Here is a 19,032-nt window from a genome sequence, read left to right as displayed (position 1 = left end):
ATAAGGAAATAATAGAGACCAGACTATGGCAATGAACCCCGCACTCCCGCAAACACACACACATGAAAAGCTGAGGGTAGACACGGATAAACACTCACATGTGCAGACACAAACACACGCAAACACTCACTTACATAATTATACATGGCACACAGACAGATGGAGGAGCGCACTCCAACACACTCAGAACATTTGGGCGGTGTTGAGAAAATACTCACAAAAACTGTCCACTCCTTCCCAGCATGCTTAGCCTTACAGTCAACATTACAATCAATATTATGAGAAAGATTTTTTGGTCTCTTTTTTTCTCTGTCTCTGTACACCACCCCCTCCCTCAGGTTAGGAAACATGGATTCTTTATGATCTTACATCATATATGTCGAGAAAGGCTTCGCTCTAATTGCTGAGATGTCATGTTTTTTCCCGTTTGTCATGAAGATGTTTATGACATTGTTTTTCAGCATCAGTGACGCATTGTCTAAAATTTTCCATTGAAAGCAGCTTGTTCTGTTACCCTCAGTCACATGTAGCACGGCACAGAATTACAGTAATATGAGGTTAAATGGCTTAAAGGATCATGCTGGTGGTTGGGCGTGTTTAGCCCTTTTAACTAGAAATGACATGTTTTTTTGATTGTACACATTTTAGGCTGCCACCAAACCAACTTGCAGAGATCTGAAACAAGCTCAGGAAAGGTAATCCATCACTGTGAACATTATGGCATCCATGTCTATGTTGTTAAAGTTACATTAGTGATTATTTATTCTTTTGATTTGATTTTTTTTGTTTGTTTTTCACCATAAACCACTAACAAGAACTGTCACTTCCAAAGCTTACATTCATGTATTGTGAACATGACAAGAAACATATTTGTTAAAGGGGCTTTTTGTAAGTTTTCACTGGCTCCAAAAATGGTTTCTTGCGGCGGGTGGTGCCTGACAAGAGCTTCAGCCATCATTGCATTTACATGACGCCAGTGAGATGCTATCGGAGAGTGATGAGACGGGCTGGGGAGCTCGCTGGTTAGCATTCTAACTTCCATAAAAGAAAAGGCGTGATAGAGACAAGAGTAAACATTGACGTTGCTTTGCACTTCAGGAGACAGCTGTTGTAAATGAATGAAGTTTGATGCTGAACTCATTTCTTCTACAGTGGTAAGGAAACAGCTGTTAAAGCTATTAGGTCCATCCATTCACAGAGTCCTACAGCAGGTAGGCACTTTTTTTTTTCTTTTTAAAATCGATTTTAAAATTGATTTTTTTTCAAAGCCATAGTTTGCCTCTATATCACCTGGAACCCCAAGCTTTTGACTGTACTCCTGACGCCAGAAGCCATCTCTGAGTCTATGTGACTGCAGGCACAGGTCGGGTTGCGGATGTTAAAGTCCAGATTGTATTTTAAGAACATATCGGTTAATGAAATGGGTCCACTGCTGAGTGGGTGTGCGCCAGTTAGAGTTTGGCAAAGGTGGACTAGTGCAGGACTCTGCCCCAACCTCCCCTCTAGGGGTTTTGCAAAGTCATACCACTTGCACTTTCACTTCTGAGGGTAAAAAATCATCTGAATGATTGACGAATGACCAGACGATTTCTGTTATATTAATACTGGTTGTTTTAAATGTGGTGCAGTGGTTAGCGCTGTCGCCTCACAGCAAGAAGGTTCCGGGTTCGAGTCCTGGCTCGGGCGCGGGGTCTTTCTGTGTGGAGTTTGCATGTTCTCCCCGTGCTTGTGTGGGTTCTCTCCGGGTACTCCGGCTTCCTCCCACACTAGGCTAATTGGTTACTCCGAATTGACCATAGGTATGAATGTGAGAGTGAATGGTTGTTTGTCTCTGTGTGCCCTGCAATGGACTGGCGACCTGTCCAGGGTGTACCCCGCCTCTCGCCCGAAAGGATGCTGGGATAGGCTCCAGCCCCCTCGCGTCCCTACTAGAGGATAAGCGGTAGAAAATGGATGGATGGATGTTTTAAATGTTTGGATAAACAGCAGATACTGTTGTTTCTTTGGTGAGGACAGCCAGGGTAACACAAAGTCAACATAACTTCCACACACAAAAACAATCAAATCTGCAATTTGCTTACCAAAATGTACTGAAATCTTTTAAAATAACTTTTATCAAAAATGGTCAAAATTTCTGTATATCAAGTTCAGCTTCAAAACCTCCTGAATTTCACTTTAAGCCTCTGATCCTTATAAAGCTGCGTCTCACACCTCTGAGCGTCTCTACATTGAGCTGATGTTTTCCACATGTAGTAACATACTTTACTCATTACAGAGCTTCACTTTCGGCTATCTTGGATTTTCATGTCAAGTATTATTTCTCACATGTCTTCTCACCAGCTTAGGTTTCCACTAATGTGCAATTCTCTCTGGCCCTTAAAAATGAATAAACACCCAATATTAAATTACTGTTCACATTCTTCCTTACGTCTCACTCCCCTTTTTCCCATTAATCTCTCTATCTGCATCTCTCTCCATCCCTTTCTGGTTTCCGGTCCCTCTCCCTCTCTCCCTTTAGATATCCTCTCATTTTTTTTAAAGTCATACTTCATTTTTGTCTTTCGTTTCTTTTCTCAACTTTTTGCAACCTGTCTGTCCCTCAACTTCACCCCTCTCCTATATTTCTCCCTAAGTTTATCTCTTTCTATGCTTTTTCTAACCCAACCATCATATGTGGTTGTGACCACGATCCAACGAGAATAAGTTAGCAGAAAGATACCATTATGTATGTTTCTGAAATGGCCCAATGGCTTCCCAGTTGTCCACAGAGGGATTCCTTTGTCCTCTACTCCAATTTCCACAATCACCACTTCCATACACACACACACACACACACACACACACACTGAAGATTAGATAAGAGTTCGCATTCAGTAGCAGAGTATTTAGTTATTGATAAAGAGGCTTGTGGTGTACAGTGATGGAGTGTGGTGGTGATGTCACAGTGATCTAATGGTCAGAGAAATGCGCTTTTGACTGGAAGTAGTGAGTTCTTTGAAATGGCACTAATGAGTTTTTTTTCTTTTTTTGCTCTACTAGTACAAGAAGCCAATCATATATCTACAGAGTTGTTGGTCAGGAGCAATGACTCACTTCCAGGTGCTGCGATTATAGTGTTTATACCTTACTTGTGTCTTTTTTTCTCACTGTTTTGGAAATTAAAACAAAAACGGAGACAGTAAAAACAATGCACACCAGCACTGTAATGTTCTGTTATGGTTTATATCAAAGCCAGATTGTTAGCCACAGTCATGCCAGTCACCACCAACTTCTAAATCTAATTTCCCGAAACTGCATCTGATTTAAATAGTTACTTTGGTCCCTCTTTTTTATTTGATTCAACTCTAAAATAATACCAGTCTGGTCCTATTCTGCAACTGTTTTGTTGACAAAGTTGTCTGACATATGGCAAAAACTTTTTTCTTCTGCAAGCTGTTTGGTGCCACCAGATTCTGTTACTTCAAGCTATGAATGCAGATGTTTTCTGATTAGAAACGTCTTGTCATTCTGTCCCAGAATGCATTGGAAACAGTCACCTGGTCCACATACACCAATCTGATAACAATCAATTTTGTTTTTTAACACAACCTCATAACATAAACACAGCCGCTTTTAGTTTTAGGATTGCTAAAAATTTGTTTTTATTTAAAAGGGCTATTTGTAAGTTTCTCTATTGCTACATAGCCAGCATTAGCATTAACAGCTGTTTACTTATCAGTCTAGAAGAAACGTCTCGAGTTCAGCATCAAACTTAACTCCTTTACTTCACTTTCCCTCATCAATGGAGAGCTGTCTCCAGCGGAGGAAAGCACCTCCAATGTTAACTCTTGTCTCTATCATGTCTTTTCTTCTACTGAAGTTAGCACGCTAACCAGCTAGCCCCAGCCCGTCTCGTCACCCTCCGATAGCAACTGGAGCCTCCAATGTGCCCTGAAGATGTAGCACTACTCAAAGGACGTATTATAACCTCTTGTCATGTAAACATAATAGTGGCCGAGTGACAATCACCACTACCAGCTCCCGGCAAGAAACCACGTTTCGCGGCAAAGAAAATATACAAATAGCCCCTTAAAAGACTAAAATATATATGGCGATGGAAATTATACAATATCACAAATAAGGCTAAAACATATTTTTAAAAATACATTTTGAAATACATAAACTGATATATAAACTGCACTGAACTATAATGAATGAATATATATATATATATATATATAGTATATATATGCTGCAGATAGGGAGATCCTTAAGAATTTTACGAACTCAAAATCCACAGCATTTTTTTCAGCAATACCCGCATTTACATTCTGTAACTACCTCTCTACATTGTAGTTTTCATTGTTAGTGGTGGAATCTGCCTTTACCCTGCTGGATTCAAAATGCCTATGTACACACAAAGGATTCATAGGAAACAATGATGCATGTAATCGAGCATCACTGTTTGTAATTGTATCTCATTTATTTGAGTGAAACATGAGTGTGTTTCCTGTGTGCCTCTACAAAACAAGACATTTTCATCATCAAGGAGTAATGGAACAAGAAGGAGTGGCCGCAGTGAGCTGTTAGATGAAGACCTGCAAGTGACAGACCGCATACAACTGACAGTGCCCTGCTGATGGGTGGGAACTATTTGCGCCGTGTTCAGCATGAAATCAGATGGTGGTCGCAATTATTTTTGACTAACATCTTTATTAAAAACAACATAAGTTTGCTTGGCTGCACTGTTACACACAGTACACACAGCAGTTGTTCCTCTGTTGTATTTCTGATGTTGCAGTTGCTCAATGAGCAGTGTTTGCTGTAGCATTAAACTGCATTTGCTGTTACCATGGTAACCACAGGTGTCAAAGAAATCCTCTTAACCAGGCGCACACGTCACTCTGGTACACTACACCTCTGCCGACATACACACACACACATACGCACATGCACACACACACGCACGCACGCACGCACGCACACATACACGCACTCAAACTCAAACTCAAATTCCTTTCCAGAGCAGTTTCTGATCCTAACAGAGTTGATCTAGATAATGCTTCATTAGCATTCATTGATACATGTTTAAGGATATTGAAGGGGTTTGCCAGAAAGTGACAACTGATGCTGCTGAAACAGGAGTCATGAGGACAGATGCTGCCATTGTGAGTGATTAGAAAAGCTGCACTATGAACAGCAATTTCCTGCATTAAGTGCTTTACACACACACACACACACACACACACACACACACACACACACACACACACACACACACACACTCTCAAACACACAGAGAACAGGTGACATTGTAAGCTGCATACCAATCATGTTTCCACGCTGACAGCAAATTGGAGGGTTTGGCTTGTAGTTGGCTCTGATTGGTTCTGCTACCAGTCAGCCAAAAGACACACATGCACTGTAGCAGCAGAGTGATGGAAATGTGTGTGTGTATGTGTGGGGGCGTGTAACTATTAGTTGCCATTCCCACTTTGAAATCTAGATATGAATATCAGTGGCTGGTTGGGTTTAACATTGAATGGTTATGCACAGTGATTTAGAAACAAGTGTAAGTCAGTGTAAGGCCATCTGTTTGCATGTGTTTGGCGGATGGTATGTCTTGGCGCTCCGCACTGTCTGAGGATGCAACCACATGCAACACCAAGGGCTTTAAGATAATCAAATCATCCACAGATGCCCCCAACATGAGCCAACACCTGACACACAGACACAAACACACACACACACACACACACACACACAAGGGTCATGGTCAATTTAACAGAGCTGTTGACTCATTAAACAGTGATGAAGAGAATCTCTGTTGGTGTCATTCAAACATTTTTTTTTTAGTATTGAAGAACAAGTGGCTGAAAGCTAGCGAGGATGTCTATGATCTGGAAGATGTTTTCACATCAGACCGGTGTCAGTTAGTTATTGTGTAGGTTTCAGCTCACAGTTTTTGGTAGATGAATAAATAGCAACAACACCTAAATGCAACAATATTTACTTCAAGTCAGAATCAGTATTCCACAAAATAAATAGCAGTTATAACACAAGTGTTTTACTAAGTGGAGATTTTTCCACATTATTGAATTACAAGGAGTAGCACCATACAACTAGTCTCATCCACTATATCCACTGTATGCGAGACAGTTCTGGAAGCTCCCCATTGAAAAGTTGAGGAAAGCAGTTGTGTGCTGTTCTTTTTTGACAAACTATGTAATGGAAAATCTGTACTGCAATTTCTTGTTACTCATCAGTCATCGTATACACCGATACTGATATATATATATCTGCAATAGACTGAAATTGGCTGTCTTGGCTGATTTATTTGAATAGTTGTAGTGGGAAAGGTTTTCTCCCTTTTCTCTTGCAGAACTGAAACACTGGGTGCAAATATACACCCAGTGCAACGCAAGTGTCTTTGCCGGTTTCAGACCAATGCAGTTGTCATTTTCCCATCCAGGGCCCGCATTGTTTAAATAGCAAATACATTTGTGCCCATCTGAGCGCCCATGGGTGTGTTGGTCTTGAAATGAGGTGTGGTTTTAGCATTGTTGGCGCATTACTATCTTGAGGCAGCAGAAAGTGATTGCGCGATTTACTAACAAAAACCCGGTCTGCAGTCAATGGTGCAGTATTTCCCTGTTATTTCAAGGGTGCATCCTGATTTATTTCTATCACTGAGGGTGCAAAAGGCAGCGTTGCGCCCGGGCCTGTTTGGTGGAATCCTGTTGTTGCTGTGGACTGCAGAGAAGCATTCTTTCTTACTACCCAGCAAATCCACCATCAACAGAGCAATCTGCCAAGGTGCAGGTGCACCTGGCTTTTAAAGGGAATAGGAGACAGCACTCTAATTGGTTTATTGAATATTATGCCCAAAACACACTCATAATTAATTTAGAGACTAAGTGCAACCCTTTTGAACCATGCGCCTGGCACTGCTGTTTAACTAACAAAAGTTGATTTGGACACACCCTAAATCTACATGCTCCATGTGCTTTAGATTGTTAAAATAGGGGCCACAGTGTAAATAAAAATAAATAAATCTCACTATGGCGTCTTGTTGCTATTCTTGGTTCAGTACCCCTGACTGTATATCAGTAGGACTGTGTATTTTTGTGCACAATAACTCATAAAATGGGGACCCACTTGTAAAAAGTTTGGTCCATAGCGCTACTAGTGGTCAAAAACCTCCACAGGATACCTTTAAGGCATTGGCAGGAGGTTTTGTATATATGTGTGTGTGTGTGTGTGTGTGTGTGTGTGTGTGTGTGTGTGTTTGTGTCCTTATCTCTATTATCTTTGAGAAAACAAATAAAGTAAAAGCCAGATTGTGGTCTGGTCCAATCAGAGTTTATGTGAATAGAGCCAACCTTTTATCCCACTGTTCTTTATTAAGCCTGGGGATTCATATGAATGAGAGACAGTCTATGTGTGTGCGTACGTAAGCGTGCAAGTGGGTGTAACCAACTTTTTTCCCCCCAAAACCTCATCCTGTTCTTCTGGGAAGAAATCACCCATAGCTGGGTTTACAGCATCCTGAGAGGGACAAGTGGAGAGGACAGTAGGCAGCAGGGGAGCAGCTATCATCATCTGGTCAGCAGATGGGGAGAGCTGGAAAGGGTATTGCTGTGGGATTTACTTTCTGGTCAAACAGCAAAGGCTGAACTCATCTCAACCTTTCCCTAAGTAGAGAAACATAATCAAAACCCAGAACTCAATGGCAGGTTTAACCTCACTGGAAACAAAATGCCTTTTTTGTTTTACATTGGCCAGAGTAACAAAGGAACAGATAAAGAGGGATTTTTCTTTTTAAAAAAATGGGAAAAGAAGTGTCCAAGGGATGCAAGTGATTGGACTGAAAGTACCTCCCTTCTATCAGTGCAACAAAAAATGTGGTATTTAATATCCTCCTCAGTGCTTAGAAATGACCTCATTCTGAAACAGCAGTGGATTCCAGACTGAACTAAAACACATTATACCCTCACTCAAAAGACACACTTTCCCAGTATGGGCCTGGCATCAATAAAAAGAAACAAATGTGATTTGTTCAGGAATCTGAAACAACAATGATTCGAAATAATAATAGCGAGATTTGTTGTGCTGTAATAAGAATAGTAAAACTGTTCTTACCAATGGCAAAGAAACTATCCCTTCACCTGCCTTTATAGCTCAGTGAGAACACATCATGATGTTTTCTTGACTGCTACACATTCAAACAAAGCTGATATAATGTAGCGAATATGCGAAACATGTCCCTCAGTAATCAATGAACCAATGCTTTGATTCTAAAACTTTCCTTTAATCACAGTCACTAAATGTTTCAGTAAAACATTTGTAAATGCTTTATAAGCTTAGACGGTCATGTCACTGAGGACAAGGCAGACTTTTACTGGCAGAACCTGATATTGCGAAACTATTTAAATAGATTGAGATAGATAATTTCCGCTGCTTTGGGATGAGGCTTTTCTCTGTCGGAACAATGATTCCAACAAGGCAGGAACAGCTGCAATGACACGATTGGACTTAACCATAAAACGCTGGAGAAATACAGTGGAAGTGTGACATTGTGTTGTTAATGCAGATTAGGGTTTGGATTAGGTTAAATAAGTACAAACAGACAAAGCATCTCTGAGCAGCAGAAAATGTACGTTCTTCAGTTTTATACAAACTGCAGACCACATTCTGCTGTCCACTGATTTAAATTAAGTGTGGAGTAAAGACAACAAAGGCAACAGGATGAGATAACACAGCACATAGGAGACAAATCACATGGAATCCTTTGGTATGTTTTGTCTAGGACCAACACTTCCTGCTTCCAGGCACTAAGAAGTCCTTTTCCCACAGTTAAAACTTAACATTACACACAGCGAAGTTAGTCTGCTACTGTGTTTTAGTCAGTCCGAAGCAATGCTTCTATTCATCACATACCAGTGAAGTTGCCTGGAGACTTGCGAAGTGGGAAACATATCTCTACCAAACGCTTAGTCGAACTACACACACAGCTCAGCTTGAAGTTAAAACAGACGCTGTTACTATCGCATTAATGTATTAACTGGCGAAAAAACAAAACAAAAAAAACCCCACTACAATACTACATTGAAGGATGATCCTGGATTATGAAAACGTGTGGATTGGCTGGGAATATTTCAGAATTCTTGACACTGGCAAGAAAAAGTGACATGTTGGGGCTTGTTTATAATTCCCACATTAGAAGTGTAAATGATGAACAGAGTTAGGAGGCTGATATCAATCTTTTTTTCCCCAGTTATCAGTTTAAGTTCAACTGAAATCTGATAATAATATTTATACAGTGCTATCATGAACAAGCCAAGACAGAATGGTTTGCTCTCACTTTCCTCTAAACCTTTTTTAAATGCTCTTCAAATGATTTTCCACCAAATTAGGTCTTTGTCAAGACTGAAAACAATTTCCACTTTCATTTTCTGCTAGAAATAAAGGAAGTGATTTTGCTTTTAGTGAGAAATGGAGTAAAAACTATACTATAACAGTTCTAATAAAATGTTGTATGGCATGTTTAGCATTGCATTTAAGTGAGCTTTGGAGTTTTACCTTTCATGATCTTCCACATTGTAATTAACAAATCATATCTAAGTGCTATGACAGCAATCTATCTATTCCACCTCTTCAGCTGGAACAACTGTATCTTCTATACTCATATGTGTCTATTAGGCATCAGCAAAATGAAACATAACAGAGATGCAATGGTGCCTTCAGTCATAAATATAACAGAACATATTCATGACGCACTGAACAGCCCTGCATCATAAACTGCTCAGGCAGAATCACATCAAATTAATGTAGTTTGCAGAGAACAGGATGAGATGATGTATGTGAGGCTTGCAGTCGTGCTAGGCAGACACAGTGCTTGGACTCTAGAGACCCATGAACAGATTCATTGTTCTGTTGCTGCTGATGACTTCAGATATCGCACTCACTGCTTCACAGATAGATGGGTCACCCATTTAAAAAACAAGCAAAGATGCTTTCATAGCAGGTGGGTAGAAAACTCGTAGCCACAATGTCAAGATAGCATTTTTCTCAAAACCAGTAAAATTACTGTTTAGAGGTAAATGTGTTTGCAATTTTTTTTTACACCTGCCACCTTTGATAGACATACAGTATGTTAGCTCTGGCAAGCTAAAATGACTCATATCCCAAAAAGAAATGGAAGCTAGTAGCAGTGGTCATTGCTGACACAAGCAAGACAAAGATAGCTCCACGGGTAGCAAACAATGAACAGTGAGTGTTCCAAAATGTCAACCTGCAGCACAGGTGAAAAGCACAGTTGCCCCCTTTCACGTAACATTTAGTATTTAAAACCGTTAAAAAAGTAACATTAGCATGAAAATCCTGCTGTTTACTGCACAAGAGGAGCACAGAGGCATGGTTTTATGGAAAAATGAAAAACGCTGTTGCCTTTTTTTGTTATTGCAGTTTTAATGCAAAACCATCCACAGCCTTATCCATGGCTATGGCCGGACAGCTGGAGCTAACAGCCACTTATGCACTCTGAGCTAACCAGGAAGTATCCATCTTGCGTTAATGAACATTTTCCATCCATTACGCTTTTGATTTGTGTAGTTTAAAGCACAAAAACAATTATACATGTAACTCAACATGCCCATAAGCTCTCAGCCTTTCCCACCTCCTGGATAGAGATAGAGGCAGCATAAATGTTCAGATAGATAAGTACATAGCAATAAACAGCTAGACAGTTATCGATAGCTTAAAAGCAAGACATATAGACAACTATCTAGACATGTGGGTAGCTATAATGCAATAAGATAGATAGATAGATAGATAGATAGATAGATAGATAGATAGATAGATAGATAGATAGATAGATAGATAGATAGATAGACAGACAGACAGACAGACAGACAGACAGACAGGACACATTATGTCTCTTCCTTACCCAACACAATCACCACGGTTTTCAGCAGAGACATCATGGTATCTCGGTTACGCCGTGGTCCAGAGCTGTGCCGTGACATCCTCATGGTCCTCTGCCGCACATACACAAAGATGTGGGCATACAGCGTCACCATGACAACAAACGTCACCAGGTTAAACACTGCCCAGAAGACCAGGTAGGAGTTGCTGTAAAGCGGTGCCATGTTGGAACAAGTACTAATACTACAGATACAGTTCCAGCCCACACTGGGGATGGCCCCCATTACTATGGACATGGTCCAGATTATGACAATCACCACAACCACACGTCGGTTGCTCATACGTGTGTGTAGCTGCATGCGGAACACGGTGATGTGGCGCTCGATGGCGATGGCAAGCAAGTTGGCCACAGACGCCGTCAGGCTGGTGTCAATTAGGCCTTGGCGGAGCAGCCACGTGGAAACAGTCAGACGCCTCGTGTTTGGTCCCGTGTTGAACATCAAGTAGAAGTAGGCCAGTCCAGCAAAGAAGTCAGCAGCTGCCAGGTTGGCCATCAGGTAGTAGATGGGGAAGTGGAATCTCCTGTTGACGTAGATGGCGATCATCACCAGGAGGTTGGCGAGCATGATGAAGATGCACACAGTGATGCCCAGGCCCATCACCAGCCTGCTGACGGTGTTCCAGTCAGAAGCAAGGTGCTTGCCGCTGCGGTTGTAGAAGAAGGCGATGGTCTCATTGTAGTAGCACTGTTCCTCATCCATGGTGGCAGTGGTGCTTTCTGAAAGGAGAAAATACATAACATTAACAAGGATTGGGACTTGTGATGTTCCCACATGAGCAGAGTTCCTCCTCCTGTAAGCCCCTGTTGGTGCATGCAGCTGGAGATTTTATTTAAAGAGCAAGGTTTATTGTTCAAATGCATTATTGCTCACTATCTCAAAACAATACAAGTCAACCCATAGATTCTTGTTTTCCTCAAGTGAATATGTACAAGCCAAATTTGTGATGTTTACAAGATCATAAAAATCAGATAAAAATGAGAAATGGAAAAAGGCACTGACCAGATAGTTCAGTCAAAGTGCTTTACAGTGCGTGAGAATTTCAATATGATTGCATTACTGTGTAAATGAAATGGAAAACCCAAAGAGATTGTGGTGCTCTGGGATTTTCTCAGGAATTGTCCTGATATCAGCAAAGGTGATCTTTCCTCTGTGTGTGTGTGTGTGTGTGTGTGTAAGTACAGGCACATTTGTGCATTACAGTGTGAGAATCTGTCTTTCACTGTCAGCAATAAAATGCCTATTTTATGGCAAAAGGTGTACTTAAAGTACCTTTTACAAAATTGTATTTTAACTATGTAATTACATGTATTTGGGAAACTCAAACAAAATCTGTCTCTGTATTAAACAGAATGACCTCTGTGTTCCCTCTCCTGTGTACATTTTATCCTTTAGTTAAGAATGAGCTAATCTCTTTTTCAGGAAAATGCATATATTCCTCTTTCATAATGTTCGACACAAATCAGTGCTTTAGGAAACATGGACTTAAGCTGGTTTGTGAAACATGAAAAAACAAAAATCCCCCTTGGAATTAGACTCAACTTGATCATTAGTCATTCGTGCGTGTGTGTGTGTGTGTGTGTCTGTATGTGTGTGTGGTGCCCTGAATATTTCACATACGGAAAGCCTTCATTAAGACAAGAACAGCAGCTTTATAAGAGCAAAAGGTCTAAAAAGGCCTGTTAGAGACACAACCTGTATTATCTACAAATCACAGTTTACAGCAACACTACACAAAGTTGGTGTGTATATGTTTGTATGTCTGTATCCTTTCTTACTATGTGTGAGCAACTGTGTCGGTGTGTGTGTTAAAAAAACACAACAGAGGAAACTGGGAAAACTAAGCAGCAACAGCAGCAACATGATGCTTACAAGTCAACTCACAAACACAAACAATGCTAACAGGAAGACTGTGTGTGTGTGTGTGTGTGTGTGTGTGTGTGTGTGTGTGTGTGTGTGTGTGTGTGTGTGTGTGTGTGTGTGTGTAATAAGCTCCAATCCCACACAGATGCTGGCTCTTCTCTCTCATACACCCCAGACCGGAAACAGGACCTCAGGGCTAGAGTAGAGAGTGTGTGTGTGTGTGTGTGTGTGTGTGTGTGTGTGTGTGTGTGTGTTTGTGTGTGTATGTGTGTGAAGTTGTGTGTGAAGTTGTGTGTGAGTAAGTGATCTAGAGACAAAGAGAGAGAAGGGGGGGAAGCAACTGAAGAAACAAGAAGGGGACGAGGAATGAAAGAACGGGTATTAGAGGTTCTGGGTCAAAGGCCAGTGTTTTTGTGGAAATCCTTTTCTTCTGATTTACCTTCTAATATGACTGCTCCAATCCTTTAAACCGTCTTTTAACTCTGCAGTGACACAGTTAAAATCCCTACTCTGCCAAAACTAAACTGCAAACATGAAGACATGAGAGAGTTTTTTTTTTTTTTTCCCTCTTGGACTAATTTGAAACGTTCACCACCTTCACCTCTCAAATATTCACATGAAAAATAAGGGATCCTCCCGGGACATGAGGCGGTGTTGAAAGCTACTGTATGAAAGCTGAAGATTGTCAAAAAATATTTTTCAACTCCTGCACCCCAACTGCAAAGGACCACTAAATCTCATTGGTAATATACTGTTTTGATAGCTGTAATTTACGAGACATGTTACATAATGCAGAGGGTTAGTTTTGCGGATAGCTATAACCCATAATTTAGTTCCTCACTGGGCTTTTGTTCCATAGCACACTGTGCTATAAATTCTATATTTAGCCCATTTTTAATCTTAATCCAAGCCAAAAGCAACTACAGTGCCCATCAACTGTACAGCAGGCTGGCTCCCAGTGTTGGCAGTGTGCCAGATCCTTATATTCCTCAGCCAAAACGGGTGTGTATTAGCCCAGTGATAGAATAAAGGAAACCCTAATCAATTAAATAAACGGTTTTCTGGACTCTGTTTATATCTTCAATTTCCTGAGGGGGGCAGATATGGTGCTCCATCTGCAGCCGTGTTTGCTTGGAGTGGCTGTAAAATGTTATTTCATTCACTGAAATAGCAGTGGTACATTGTATTAGCTATATTGAATCATTGCTAATACTGTACTGCTTCAGACAAGCCAGATGTATCTACCAGATTGATTTCTACGAGACAGCCGCTGGCCAGTAATCATTATAATAGGGCCATATTTTTCCATTACATGTTTTACCATTTGTTTATATTTGACTTAGGACCTGAGTCCATCATTTTAACCACTCAAATTATTAAGCCTCATTCCAAAACATGTTCACAATTTTTCAAGTCTCTCTCTGAACAGCAGAATAGGAGTGCTCACACTGTATGTACTTTGAAACAGGTTTAGTTTGCTGTAATCATTGCTCCTGTATTTATTGCCCCGTCAGAGATCATGTCCTAAAGTGCTTCCAAAGGAAGTGATGGGGGACAAACTCGACAGTAGCAATCCAAAGTTTATCTGAAGTTAATATGAGACACAAAGAAGGAACTCTTTACTAACAAGACTGTAACTTTGGAAAAACCCACTTGATTTGTCTGAGTCAGACTGCTGAAGAGTCATCTCACAGCAACTTCAGAAGAAACTTGGAACAAATCTGTGCATGAAGCGAGGTCCAGAATAATTTGTCACGATGCACAGTAAAGCATCTCAGTCCACACTAACACACCTGAAAACGCATACATACATGATCATACACATACGCTGGGCATGTGCGAGCCGGTGTAAACAGGAAGCAGATTGTTTTCTCTGCATTAGTACGATCGTGCCCAATGTTACGTACAATACGAATGAGGAACAGCAAAGACAGCTGTCGGGTTAAAATGCAGAATTTAACTCACACAACAGCTGCTACAGCAAAGACAACAAGGTCAGTAACGCTTGTAATTTGTTATCCATGTTGCCATTCACCACTGGTAGTCGAGGCTGATACGACCCAACCAGGGAGCAACCGTGGATGTCATTTTTTCCAAAGGTCTCCAAAGGTTTTTGTCCGTCTAGACTACAACACAACGCCAGAGTTTTCAAACTGAAACGGGGTCAGCAGCGTTTCCAAAAGTCTCCGTTTTAGGCACCCCAAAGCTCTGGAGTAGTGCGGACACCAGACGTAAACGTAACAAAAGAGATGTGCGTTTTAAAACTACAATGTACTTGTGTGGTGGTAGCCTGGGACTTTTGAATGTGAGCTGAAAAGTCTTCAAGAACCTCAACCAAGTCCAGTGGCCTTCGTTTCGCACTTAGAAAAACCATGACCTGGACGACTGAGGACATCATCCAAAACTGCGCGTCATTTTGAAGCTTTTAATTAGTGGGACATTAGAGGCAGTGAAGGGAGCAGCTGAGTGAGGGGCCCGCAGCTATGACAACTACTACAGCAGATGAAAGCCCATCCATTCTGCTTGTCATCTGAGTCTTATGACCATTAAACGTCTGGAGGGAACACTCACCGCGGCATTAGATGCCTGAGACGAGTCGTCAGTACTAGAAAGTGGAGGAAGTGTCAGTGGCCTCTCAGTACACATTCCCAACACTTTCATCAGACCCTCAGAGCCTGCAGACAGAGATCCTGTCATTGTGTATGTGTGTGTGTGTGTGTGTTTGCTCCCGACAGGCGGTGGGTGGGTCTCGTAAAAAGGGAAAGATTGAGCAAGAGAGAGGACACAGAAAGAGGGGATTTTAGATTTCTGTGTTCCCGCACCTGGGTGTGTGTATCTGTGCTACACCAGAGAAAGTTTGAGTTACTACTTTGTTGAAGCATTTCAGTGTGTGTGTGTGAGTGAGAGAGGGAAAGTTCGGGAGTGTGTGTTGTCAATGTCTCGAACCCTGGGTGTTAAAGACAGAGAACAAAATGCTCGCTGTGCCTGAGTGTGTGTCCACACACTCTCTTCATGCTTGTTATTAATGTGTGACAAAGTCTGGCTGTGCGGAGAGGGAGGAGAAAGTGTGTCTTCTGTGTGTGTGTGTGTGTGGAAGTGTCTAACAGGCTATGAAAGGACCACCCTGGAATCCATACAAATGAGGTCATAACTCAAGCATCAGCACCAGGGCTGCATCCGTATGTTCATAACATACAGCTCATTAACACACACACACACACACACACACACACACACACGCACACACACACACACACACACACACACACACACGCACACACACACACACACACACACACACACACACGCACACACACACACACACACACACACACACACACCTATTATTGTAGTGTTTCTCTCACTTCATACACACTTTAAGAGTTGTTGGCAAATGAGCTAAATAAACATGAAATGACACACCCTTACACAATGAGATATTCCTACGTCCCTCAGCTGTTGAAACTGAGACTCAACAACAACACCAGCTGCTTGAAAACGCAGCATTCGTTTGCACCTCATGATGCATGTTGATAAAAAAAAAAAAAAGCAATCCTGAAGATGAGGTGAAAGAAGAAAAAATATCGTTGACATTTTGGATTTAAGAGAGCTGGAGTGCCCAAAATGGAAAGGTTCATGTGATGGCAATCCATCTTTTAGATTTTAGAACTGTGGTGGTAAACCACCGTGGCCAGTTGTTGAGATATGCTGCTCAAAACCTGGGAAGTTTTGCCCTTGAAAGAGATGGCCGGACAGGTGGACAAACGGATGGACAAGAGCAGCAAATATCTGAGGACTGTCCTCCGAAGAAAAAGGAAACAACACACAGCACGTTTACATCGAAGTGACGAGGCCCCTTTAAAAGAGGAAACATTATTGTAGAGGGTCGGGGCGATTCAGGGGTCAGGGGGGAGGGAGGCATGTTCCCTTCCCATTTCACCTGCAGTCATTCCCTGACCGTAATCATATGGGTATCACTGTAACCATGACGACAAACGGCCCCTAACCTTAACGAAGAGGTAAATTTAACCCAAACCACGATGCTTCTCTAACCTATAAGTATTTAAGTGTCAAGTGCTTTAACATAATCAAATTTCAACCATTATGTCACATCATAAAACTGAAGCAGTTTTCAAAGGAACAGGCAAATGATGTGACTCTGCAGGTGGAGGGGGTGGGGAGAGAAGAGATCAGATGAAAAATGAGAGGAAGAAAAGGAGGGAATGGAGAAAAAGTTGTTGGTTGGGAAAAAAGTTAGGATGCAAGGAAGCAATGTGGAGGGAGAGAGGAGCAATAAATCAGGAGAAACAGAGCAGAAAAGTAGGGAAGTTATGGCTGGAAAAGAGATATACTGTATATATAATATATATATATATATAGGGGAGAGGAGAGGTGGAGAAGGTGAAAGTTAAAAAGGTCTTCCCCGCTTCACTTGTCATACATAACATTCCACGTTCCCACAAACAGTGCCAAGTGGGAAATTTGTGGATCAGTCTCACGTTCAAAATTGAAATCTTCGATACGCTGCAACAGAAACAGATGCAGAGAAAGTTGGGCTTTTTTTTTAGCCAATATGAGGTGATAGCCCTGACACCTTCCGAACAAATGGAAAACCTTGATCCAGGACATCCATCAAAAATAACTGGAATCTTCAGTCACCCAGTGGTTCATAAACCATGTTATGGGATATGTAATGGGATGGGATGGCCAGATGATTGTAAATAAGCACAAAGATGCTAAATATTAGCCTAACTAATCTGAGGTATGGGCCTAAATCAGGCTAGTTTCACAGTAAAGCAGACTCTACAGACCGTTACAGGAACAGACTTCCACTTTCATGTTTCCTGCATCCCTCGCTAACTCATTCATTCAAAGTGCGGTTTGAAAAAATGCTGCACAGCACAACATCTGCAATATGGGTGATTTATTTTATATTGCTGAAAATATTTATACGCTTTAAAGTCACGATCATGGCCCAGATGTGTGCAATGGAATCGTTCTTCAGTATGATAATGTATGTATAAGAAGCTTCTTAGAAGCTTTGGGATGTTTTGAAGATCTTTAAAGCTAGAGCCAAGAATATACCCTGTGATGCCATGCTGATGAACTGCAACTGAACTCCATTTCTTGGATAAATAAAACATTAAAAATGTTTTTGTCTGTACTTTACAATCCAGCTGACCTTCATGCTGTTTTTTTTTTTCCTTTTTTCTGAGCTCCAAAGCCAGAAGATGTATTGTTTTCTCCATAAAAGAGAAAAATCCTAGATTTCATCATGATAATTCCCTGTGAAACGCACACCAGTGTGATCGCCTCGAGCTCTTTCATCTAGCAGAGACATTGTGTGTAACTAAAATAATTCTATTCCAGACTTTAACACACGACTGAGTTGTGGAGAGTCAGTGTCTTATGAGTTCCAGAGAAGCGGGAGGAAAACACTGTCTTTGGAAACATGATGTAGAATGTGGTCAAACTCATCTTTTCTAATCTGTGGAATATATATCCATATATATCCATTCCAATATATATATCATAATAGACTCCCAGATCAGGGAATGACCAGACATCTGCCTGACACACTTACAGTGTTTCACTGAAACAGACTAAACTCTCTCTCTCAGTTTTGGAATAACATGTCAAACTGAAATTCAGTGTTATTCCCCTAAAGCGTTATTCCCTCAGGTCTGTATTAACAATAGCAACCAGAAAGGTGAATGATGAATGGTTCAGAGACGGGGACAGACTCTGCTCTGTTGAAGTTTATCTAACTTCTGTTCTGGCATCGACATGACTGGAGTCAGCCTGTCTCAGTAGGGTGTTAGACCATGGTAAGACAACACAAAGGACATTTCAGACCACAATACATTCACTCTTTTCTTAAACAAAGTACCATTTATTTAATTTATGTCTTAAAGTTATGATATTTATACAGGAAATGAAAAAGAAAATCAAAAAGGTTTAAGGGGAACCCATGTTATGATAGCTGGAGAGGTAGGGTGTGGTCTGCTTGCGATCTTAGATTAACACTAGATAGAAGCATTTCCTGATCTGACCCCCCCCCCCCTCCCCCACCCCCTCCACCTGCAGAGTCACATCATTTGCCTGTTCCTTTGAAAACTGCTTCAGTTTATGATGCTGACTCTGCCAGGTGGAGGGGGTGGGAGGGGGGGGGGGTCAGATCAGGGAAAGCTTCTATCTAGTGTAA

General features: G+C 41.3%; 1 protein-coding gene across 1 annotated transcript in view; it reads right to left on the bottom strand.

Annotated features, from left to right (window-relative positions):
• The window catches only part of LOC111237500 (lysophosphatidic acid receptor 1), a 44,819-nt gene that overhangs the window by 8,022 nt on the left and 17,765 nt on the right, over positions 1-19,032 (bottom strand). Inside the window, exon 2 of the mRNA XM_022766623.1 lies at positions 10,928-11,683. Coding sequence (XP_022622344.1) covers positions 10,928-11,666 — 739 coding nt within the window. The 5' untranslated portion in view covers positions 11,667-11,683. The remainder of the gene's footprint in view (positions 1-10,927; positions 11,684-19,032) is intronic.

This window comes from Seriola dumerili, unplaced genomic scaffold (genome assembly GCF_002260705.1).
Source record: "Seriola dumerili isolate Sdu_G_001 unplaced genomic scaffold, Sdu_1.0 BDQW01000877.1, whole genome shotgun sequence".
Lineage (NCBI taxonomy): Eukaryota > Metazoa > Chordata > Actinopteri > Carangiformes > Carangidae > Seriola > Seriola dumerili.
Note: the sequence above shows the minus strand (reverse complement) of the source record. Positions and strands in the feature narration are given on the sequence as shown.